This window comes from Mustela nigripes, chromosome 16 (assembly GCF_022355385.1).
Source record: "Mustela nigripes isolate SB6536 chromosome 16, MUSNIG.SB6536, whole genome shotgun sequence".
Classification (NCBI taxonomy): Eukaryota; Metazoa; Chordata; class Mammalia; order Carnivora; family Mustelidae; genus Mustela; species Mustela nigripes.
In genome coordinates this window covers 5,161,004-5,171,120 of record NC_081572.1, presented here as the reverse complement: position 1 = coordinate 5,171,120, position 10,117 = coordinate 5,161,004, and the positions used below count along the sequence as shown (strand labels likewise).

The 10,117-nt window shown below is 53.9% G+C and overlaps 1 protein-coding gene across 1 annotated transcript in view; it reads right to left on the bottom strand.

The window, feature by feature from the left end:
- Positions 1-6,665: 6,665 nt before the first annotated feature.
- Positions 6,666-10,117, bottom strand: part of SRP68 (signal recognition particle 68) — a 35,687-nt gene continuing 32,235 nt past the window's right edge. The window contains exons 14-16 of the mRNA XM_059380816.1: positions 8,835-8,910; positions 8,148-8,200; positions 6,666-7,471 (exon numbers count right to left, since the gene is read on the bottom strand). Of these exons, the coding sequence (XP_059236799.1) occupies positions 7,244-7,471; positions 8,148-8,200; positions 8,835-8,910 (357 nt within the window). The 3' untranslated portion in view covers positions 6,666-7,243. The remainder of the gene's footprint in view (positions 7,472-8,147; positions 8,201-8,834; positions 8,911-10,117) is intronic.

Genomic DNA, 10,117 nt, shown 5'->3' with positions numbered 1-10,117 from the left:
ACGGGCTGACATGCCCCCGGCAGGAACGGGCTGACATGCCCCCGGCAGGAACGGGCTGACATGCCCCCGGCAGGAACGGCCTGGCCTTGGAGACACTCCTCGTCAGATGGCAGGACACTGGCCCCCCCAAGACCAAAGCTCGGGAGGGACAAAGAAAGAACAGATGTCAGGCTTTAAATACATGAGAAAGACAATGGTCATTTAGAAGGCTGGCATGGGACAGGGCCTCCGTGGAGACCTGAACAGCCTCACGCGGCAGCCCCAAGGCCTCGGCCACCGGATTTCAAAGACTCGGTGTGAAAGAAGATGTAAAATATCTCATCAATAATTTTTTATCTTGATTAAAGTCACAATATTTTGGATACACTGTGTTAAATGAAATGTACTTCTAAAAATCAGTTTCATCTGTTGCTTTTTACTTTTTTTAAACGTGGCTACCAGGAAACTTAAAATTACACACGTGGCTTGCATTTGTGGCTCACATTAAGTGAACATGCAGTTCAAAATCTCTGGGTAACTTCTGACTCCCCCCAAATTTAACTCTAACAGTCTGGTGTTGACCAGAAGCCTCACCAGCAACAGAAATGGTCAATCAAATACATCTTCTGTGTAATATGTATCATACGCTGTATTCTCACAGTGAAGCAAGCTAAAGATGTCACTAAAATATCATTAAAACGTCACTAAAATTGTAAGGAAGAGAAAATATATTTAGAGCACTGAACTGTATTTATATTAAAAAAAAAAAAAAAGAAAGAAAGAAAAAGAAAAAAAGCCCCAGATGAGCAGACCTGCACAGCACATGCTTTTCAAGGGCTAAATAGACAACTGTACCAAACAGCCCTGGCAGAGAAGCTGGACAGGGTCCAACAACTCCCAGCCTTCCCAGGCCTCGCCCTGCCACATCTCCTCCTTTTGAACCAGGCAGGAAGCCCAGGGCTGGCTCCCTGTCCTGTCTCCAGGGCCTCCCCTCGCCTGGCGCTTGCTTTCTCCTCTATGGAGCGAGAGGCTGAGGCCCACTGGTCCGGGGTCTCCCCCCAAGCACTGTGCCAGCTCGGACTTCTCATCCCGGAGCCCAGGGAGCCGGCAGGTGGGCTGACACAGGCCACTCACAGCTCACGGGGTGGGAGGCCAGAGCAGGTGAGCTGGCGGCTCCCAATTCCAAGGCCGCCGTGCAGGCAGGCAGCCGGGAACAGGGTGGCAGCTTGGACAGTGTGCTAGGGCTTAAGCTACCCACTCTTTCCTCCAGCTCTAGGGGCTCCCGCAGGGGACATTTTTCTCGCTGCTGAAGCAGATGGTGGCAGTTCCTGACTTTGCCCTGGGAGCCACAACCTGCCATGCTCCCGTATGCTCCCGGATCAGGACAAGCTTTGCCATCTCAGGAAATTACCCTCTGTTTAAAAAGCTCTGCTACCAGACCGTTGGAGCCAAGCTGGCTGATAACCTCTCCGGTCTCACCCTTCCTTAGCCTGCCGGGGAGCGAAGGTGCCTCCGCCAGCTGGGCCCGGAGAGGACAAGGGCTGGTGCGGAGGGGAGCTGGGGCCGACTCGCCCTCTGTCTGCAGGTGCCAAGGGTGGCAGAGCTGTGGCCCCAGGAACCTACAGGGTGGTCTGGAGGAGGCTCTCTTGGCTGTGAGTGTGCCCAGCAAGCCTGCTAAAAACAGACGCTGAAGGTCAGCCTGGAGAGAAGCAGAAGGTGACCACGGCTTGCCTAACTAGAGCAGAACCCGCAGGAAAAGGAGATGGTTATTTCTGTGGGGCCTTTTACAGGAGTGTCTAGAGGAAGCACTTCACACCAACCAAGCAACCAACCCTACCTGCTGGGATATCAGGGTCCCCCCTGCTAGACAGCCAGATGGAGGATACAGGATGACCTCAGCAGTCCCCAGGTCCCAAGCCTGCCCGAGAGGACAAGATCAAGGCTGTTCCCCTCTAGGAGTGATTCCCTTTCCTTAGCCTTGGGCCACAGCAGCCAGCCCAGTCCAGGTGCGGGACCAGTGCCGGGGTGGCCCATCTCTGGGCCACAGTGCAGCCTGTCGTCGCATGGGTGACCCCTGCGTTCTGGAAGTCTGCAGCAGCCCACTCACTGGCGAGCTGCTAGGCCTCCATCTCTCCCAGTTGCCCAAGGGCTCTGGGCTCTCCTGTGAAGTTTCAGGTCTGCTGGCCACCACCAGGCAATCACAGCACTCGTGAGTCCAGCAGTGGGAGGGAGTCACCCCGGCCCTACAGAAGCGGCAGGGGCCGACTTGCCCTGGGCTCCCATCACTATCTGAGGAAGGAAAAGGTTTATAAAACAAAACAAAGAAGAACTAATAACAGTCTTCGTAGTGGAGGAGCAACCGTTCCTAATTAGTCTTTATGGCCAGGAAATTGGAAACACACAGGGCAGCTCTGCGGACTTGGCATGTTGTCCTGGTGACGCTGTTTAGACCTGGCGGGGCCTGGCTTGGGGAGGGCAGCAGAGAAAGGCCGCGGGGGCGCTGAGGGACGGGAGAAGGCGGGGTGTCAGCAGAACGGGCCCCTGTGCTCTCAGCTGCCTTGGCCCCAACTCCCCGCACGGCTGCCCCGCCTCCTGGACACTGGGCTCCCACCGTCCCGCTGTCCCTGGGGAGAGCTGCTCACCGTGGGGCACTCAGGAGACATTCCTAGTTCAGTCCTAGCCAGGCAGGAGCTCTTCCTGCGAGGCCCTAGGTCCCAGACATGACAGCGCGGCAGGCCACAGGCGGTACTGGAGGGAGAAGCAGGTGCTCTAGCGCCGCTGGGTGGGGGGCGGGGGGAGCAGTTGGGGTGAAACGTGGGAAATGCCTATTTGTCAAGTGCCTCTTAGGTACTAAGTAAGCCCTTTGCACATTTTCCTTCCCACAGTCGGAGAAGGAGATGACCCTCTTTTCCAGGCAAGGACCCCCAAGCCCTCTCCATTCCACAGATGAGCCAGAGCTGAGGAACATCACAGCGTTCGGGGACCGGTCACCTGCCTGTCGTAACCACCCTGCCTCTTGCCAGAAGACCCCTGGGAAAAGTTCAGCCAAACAGAAGGGATGTGGATCGTTCCCGAGTGTGAGGAGTCACTGAACCAAGCCCGAGCATGAGGACACATACTGCAGATAGCGGGGGTGAAGAAACCACCTGCCGAAAATGGGGACTCCAGAGAAGCCGGGCTTCCCCTCCAGCGCCGCGGCCCAGGGGAACGCAGGTCTCGACACCAGCACAGAGCAGCTCGTCAGACAGACTGAAGGGCTGCCACAATCCTGCCCCCGAGCAAAAAAACCCCAAACCTTAGATCCCGAGATCACAGTCCCTTAATAGCCGGAAAAGGTCAGACAAAAGGTTCTCACGAGTACTCTGTACCCCGTCAGCGTTCGTCATCTGAGATCTCATCCGACTTACACCAGCTAATGACACCGCAGGGCTGCCCTGCACCCGGGGTGTGGGGAGGGGGGCGCGTGCCCCTCGCGCAGTCCCGCCCGCCCCTCCGCCTCTGACAGCCAGCAGACCAGCAGGCTGGATTCTTCCAGCAGCTGCTGTCAGGATGCAGCCAGCGTCCTCTCCATCTCTGTGCTTTGGAACATCGATAAATTTTACAGCTCAACCTGGTTTCCGTCTCTTCTGTAGCAACAACTGTCTTAAAAATAAAATTAGAACCAACACATATTTTTGCTATCTTTGGGCGTTTTCCTAGACCTCTGAAGGGCCCAAGCTTGTGAAGGCTGGACAGCAACGTGTTTCGAATTCAGTCATCAGCGAGCTTTGGGTATTAATGACGCCAGGGGTGCCAAATCGGCCCTCCCACAGCAAGGACAGTGACCAGGCAGAGTGCAGCCCCTACCCCGGCCGTCCCCAGAGTCAAGTGTCCCCCCTAGAGGGGGGGTGAGGCCATCGCCCCAGTGGGAGGAGAGAGGGAGATCAGGATGGTGTCCAGCCATGGTGGGAAGAGGGACACACTGCCACCACAGGCTGTCCCCGCCCGGCCGTGAAAGGCTCGGGTTGCCACCAAAGAAAGGAGATGGAACCAAGCCTGGCAGTGTTTCATTTCCAACAGGGGACTCCAAGTTCTCAGCTTAAAGTAAAGAGAGAGAGGCAGTACCTCGAAACAGCACCCACAGAAAGAAGAAAACACCCGGGAAACTGAGCGGTCAGGGCCCCTCCGGCCCCGGCTGCCTCAATACTCTGTTCTTCCAAACAGAACCAACCAGGGTAGAGGCCACAAACTTGGCCAAATGACGTCCTTCAATCTGGTGTGCAGCATGATCTCCTGGTAACAAAGGGTAGTTTTTCACCACTCATGTTTCTGCAACTCAAGACCACCACTCAACAGACAAGAAAAATAAAAACCATGAGCATGGTGGTTGTGAGGCAGAGCCCAAAGCGAGCATCCTTCCTTTCTAGATCTGAGACAGAAGCTTCTGGCAGGGTCCAGACCTGCTGAGCGAACACAGCTCATCCCGGAGAGGCATGGGGGCCCCTGCTGTAGTGACAAGCACAAGCAGCAGCCCAGGTACCCACATCTACCCCTTACACCCCAAGACCTCACTCTTGGGGTGGTTCAGTGGGTTAAGCCTCTGCCTTTGGCTTGGGTCATGATCTCAGGGTCCTGGGATTGAGCCTCACATCGGCTCTCTGCTCAGCAGGGAGCTTGCTTCCCCCCGCCCCTCCTGCCTCTCTGCCTGCTTGTGATCTGTCAAATAAAAAAAAAAAAAAAGACCTCACTCTCATTCCCTGAGGACTGTGTGGTTGCTGGCATCTCGTTCTGTGCATCTACCCAGCAAAATGCGCTGGCCCAAGGCTCAATTCTGAACCCATGGCTGGAGAGCTGCTTCCTGTCCCGAGGACATGGTGGGAGCCTGCTTTTGGCGCAGTCTCCCCTGACAGCCTGGTTAATGTCCATGGGTCCTACGTGAAGGGCTGTGCAAGCCAACCAGAGACCTCGGCCTTGCCAGGGCTGTCTCCTCGTGTAAACATGTGCTCTTAACACTAACCATGTCTCGATCCGGCCTCACTGGCTCACCACAGCCACTACTACTCAGAGCGGCTGCCAGGGTCACCGGGCGGAAGGCAACTTCCAGCAAGGCCACAAGAAAAGAGCAGCTTAGAAAAGGTCAATCAGTATGACCGACTCTGGATTCCGCCTCCTCACAGCTGCCAGCACTCTGAAGAGAGTGAAGGGGCGGGAAGCGCCAGGAGCAGGACAAAGGGCCGTCTTCCCAGATGCGGGCAGGAGACAGCAGCTCCGACAGGCTGGAGGGCTGCCTGCGTGGGGGCCTAGAGTTGGGCGCCTGGCCCAGCTGTGGCTGCAGCTGGTGGGCACAGGGAATGGGGTGAGGCCAGCACAGAACCTAGTGCAGAGCCTGCTGCTGCCAAGCTGAGGGTGGAGAAGAGGGCGAGGAAAAGGATAAAGACCAACCAGCGCCCCCTTAGCCCAGCAGGGACACGGCCCTAAGCCTTCAGAACCAAAATGCAAGACCTCGTGCTCAGGTCACCTGAGCTGTATCTCCAGGGGCTTGCATGGTGCAGATGGTAACACTTTCTATTTAAAACAAAATCAGGGGGCGCCGGGGTGGCTCAGTCCATGGACTGTCTGCCTCCGGCTCAGGTCATGATCCCAGGGTCCTGGGATAGAGCCCTGAGTTGGGTCCCCGCTTGGTGGAAAGTCTGCTTCTCCCCCTCTCTCAAATAAATAAAATCTTAAAAAATAAATAAAATAAAAACAAAATCAGCTTCCTAAGGCTCTCTGACCCAAAGCAAATCCTGGGGGTGAGATCATAGTCTGGGCAACTAGCGTCCTTGACAACAGTCAATCCTAACAAAGAAGTCTGACTCGTCTTCCTGTCTTCTAGCTTCTGGCACACCCCGCTCTGCAGTTCCCCAACAAAACAAGAGGCATGGCCGTGCCCACAGTGGGTCCAGCTTGAAATAACGTTCTCAGGTCTTTAACCACCCAGCCTTCCCCTTGAGCTGCTCTAGTCTGCTCCAGGTTTGTGCCACACTGAAGCCAACATTTCCCGCGGCGGCTTCGCTTTCCTCTGGGGCAGGTGAGTTTCCATCTCCAAAGGGATTCAGAGCTTTCAGATACATCTCATGTCTAAATCACATTTATTGCTCATTTTTTTCACTGTTTTTGAGACTTCTATTACTGATACTATGATAGGAATATGAGACAGTCACTAAGAAAAAACTTAAAAAGGAAATTGGGGGAGGGATGCCTGGCTGGCTCAGACAGTTGAGCGTCTGCCTTCAGCTCAGGTCATGATCGCCAGGTCCTGGGATTGAGCCCATCAGGCTCCCAGCTCAACAAGAAGTTTGTTTCTCCCTCTTCCCTGGCTTATGCTCTAATGAATAAAATCTTAAAAAAAAAAAAAGGAAATTGGGGGCACCGGGCTGGCTCAGTCTGTAGAGTACATGACTCTTAATCTCAGGATCATGAGTCTGAGCCCCACATTCGGCACAAAGCTTACTTCAAAATAAAAGGAAATTGATTTAAATATAACCTATAGCATCTAAAAATGTCAGATTTAGAAAGTGTTTCTAACACTCCCTTAACTGGCCTCAAACACACCCGAGCTGCCAGAAGTCAGGGGACACCCGACAGGACAGGATCGAGCGACAAGGCCCCTAGCAGGGCACTGGGACCAGATGTGAGTGACAGCGTGTAAAATAATGGGCACAGTCTCCAGCATCTTTGCCTTTTAATATAAGATTTGTTTTCATCATTTCTGAGTGTAACACATTTCTTCTAAAAATAGAGCTCTTTGCTTGTTCTGAAACTTAACTTCCACTTGGAGGTGACAGGGCATAAGGCTGACTGTAGTCGTGGGGGGACGCGGGTTCCTGGTCACAGACTCTTCACGGGACTCTGGATGCGCACGGCGAGGAGTCGTCCACTTCAAATCCATGGTACTGAAGAAACACGACAGAAAGTTCCAAGCTCCCATCCACGCCTGGCGTGGACCCACCTGAGCACGGCTCCCCTGGGCCACGGGACCAGATGGCAGCAGCCCCTCCCCCAGGAGGGGTGGACAGAAGGATCCTGCACACGTCCACCAGAAGAGGGCAGGGTCCCCTCCGAGCACACCGGTTAAGAATGGCAAGTGCACAAACACACAAGACATAGGGACACAGGGCTAAGGATGTGACACTCCTGCCCTGGGCCAATGCAGACCTGGATTTAATATCATGGAACTTGCTGGGGTTTTCTCACAATACAGATGAAGAGTGAGAATCTCCCCTTGCCCCCAAGAAGAGCCTGGTTAGCTCCTGAATCCAAAGATGCCCTTGATGTATCCAGTGAGGCCACTCTTGGTCTTCTGCTCCAACTTGTCCTCAAGAGGTGGGAATGCCACATGGTTGAGGGCCAGGTCAAAGAACAAAGGCTTGCAAGGAATGGGCTGGAATCCCGGTGGGAAGTGCACGAGGTTGGCTTGCTTGGTGACGAGGGAAGGGTCCAGGCAGAATGTCTCAAACCGTTCGACCAGAGGCTGGGAGTCAAACCAAAGGGAGGAACCCAGGTGTTAATCACAGACCACAGCGGAACATTCACTACGTGCTGAGCACACAGTTCAGAGCCTACGTGGGCTACCTCGCTTCATCCCCACGAATCTGCTACAAGGGTTCTGTCACATCCCCATCTCCTAGCTGAGAGTCACTGAAACCTAGAGGTTGGGAGAGGCACGGGCCGGGACTGGAGCACGGGCATAGTGGATCTGCCTGCCAAGTTCCTAGCCAGCTGCGCTGCACAGCACACGTTCCTAACCTTATCTGGGGTCATCTGGCTGACATGAACAGACCTTATACAGGCAGCTGCGAGGTCTCTGAGCAAAAGAAGGGTGTCTGCTTAGAAATGAAGGGTTCTTGGGCACCTGGGTGGCTCAGTGGGTTAAAGCCTCTGCCTTCAGCTCAGGTCATGATCTCAGGGTCCTGGGATCAAGCCCCGCATTGGGCTCTCTGCCCAGCAGAAAGCCTGTTTCCCCTTCTTTCTCTGCCTGCCTCTCTGCCTACTTGTGATCTTTCTGTCAAATAAATAAAATCTTAAATTAAAAAAAAAAAAAAAAAAAAGGAAAAGAAATGAAGGGCTCTCTGTTCAACTGAGCACACATTTCTAGTGAGTTAACGAATTCTATTCTTCATTCCTCAAAAGCCACAGCCCAAACATACCTTGTTGTCCTTGACTTGGGAGGAAATCTCTGTTTGGTGGGAGTCACTTGCATCTGAAAGTTGCACAGGGATTCAGTAAGAACAGGGAAAAAACATGCTACAGTCACAAATGACACATGTCACACGTGTGGGTTCTAAATCCCAAGAGCAAAAGCAGCAACATGTGGGCAAGTCAGCCCTTTCCTTCCTGGGCCAACGTCTGCTAAGCAGTACAGTAAAATAGACGCTAAACCCTAGAAGCAAGGTTGTCACGCCAGCGGAGCCCCAATGGTTGTAAGAAAAATATGTTAGGGAAAGGGACAACGAACTGGTTCTCTAAATGCTTCCACACAGGGGTGCCCAGGTGGCTCTGCTGGTCAAGCATCTGCCTTCGGCTCGGGTCATGATGTCCCAGGATCGAGCCCCACATCGGGCTCCCCGCTCAGTGGGGAGTCTGCTTCTCCCTCTAACCCTCTCCTGCTCACGTACTCGCTCTCCATTCTTGGTCTCTCTCTCAAATAAATAAAATCTTAAAAAATAAATAAATAAATTCTCCCACACAGCTTGGTGCCTTCATGTGGCAGAAATAATGGCAGAAAGAAATAAAAATCGTACACATTATGGGACTGGGGTAGGGGTGGGACAGAGGAGGGAGGGCCGAAAGGAAATCTGGGAGCACAGTCAGCACAGAACGCGCAAGTGGCTCACCCAGGATCGCCGCTGCCTGCAGCGAACACTTCTCTGACCTCACTTGCGTGATGAGCTCTTGCACGTCGGGCAGGTCCTGTAACGGTTCAGAAAACACGGACTCACCAGCCAGAGCCGGGCCAGACAAGTGCGCCACACTGACCCAAGCTGAGTGATCCCACCCTTATTTTCACAAGATTTTAGACTTTATAAATGGTTTATCGTATTAAAAACAAACAAAAACAAAAACGCTAGCTTGGGGCATCTGGCTAGCTCAGTCAATAAAGCACGTGACTCTTACTCTCAGGGTCCCAAGGTCAAGCCCCAAGGCGGGCAAGGGGCGTACTTAAAAAAACAAAACAAAACAAAACAAGCACTTAAAGCTGTCTTCAGACAGGAAAAGGATGCCTTAGCCCAAGGGATAATGCCGGGAGACAGCAGCGAGGACAGCGACGCGAGTCACGGCTGCTACAACAGGCCCCGCGCTTTCCGAGCAGCTCACGCAGCCGCTAATTCCATTGTCATCATCACCCTGAATGCAGCCGTACTCTGCTTTGCAGAGGAGGAGACTGAAGCATGAAGGGCCCCCAAGGCAGGCTGCAGTCTCTCCCCTGGCAAAATCCAGAAAGATCTGAACCCTCCTGCCCTAAGCTCAGACTTCGGTCAGACAGGGATCTGTACGCGCTTCTTTCCTGACTCCTGGGATATCCATGCACACAGTCTCCCTCCACATGCCGGCGCCGAGGACACCCCGGCATTACGCTGCCACCGGGCTGGTCCCGCACACCCTCGCCTACTCCTTCCCATCTGCACCTTCACTTGAGAACTCCTCCATCCGGCATGCAAGCCTGTGGCTCGACAAAACCTTACGCTGTCTGAGGGCAGAAGCCTGGTGTGTTCATTGCCCTGGAACCCAGCACTGCTCTGAGGGAACAAGCGAACGCCCAGAGAGCCGCGGCTCCCTCACTGGCCTGACCAGGGCAATCCCAGCTCGCCTTTTTTAAACAGTCTCCACTAATAAATGCACATGCCCGGATTCTGTGGGCCGGCTGGGGCTCTGATCACAACACCACTGCAGCAGTCCGCAGCTTAAGAAGCCAGGGGTCATTCAACAAGCAGGAACACTAAACCACCAGGTACTTCGATCAGCAGGTAAGCTCTGAGGTACACCCAAACTGCCCTGGGGGAGGGGTGCTAAAATGCAGATTTTGACTCAGCAGGCCTGGAGTAGGGCCTCAGAGTCTGCATTTCTAGCAAGTTCCCAAATGCTGGTGATGGTACAGGTACACTTTGTGGAGAAAAGC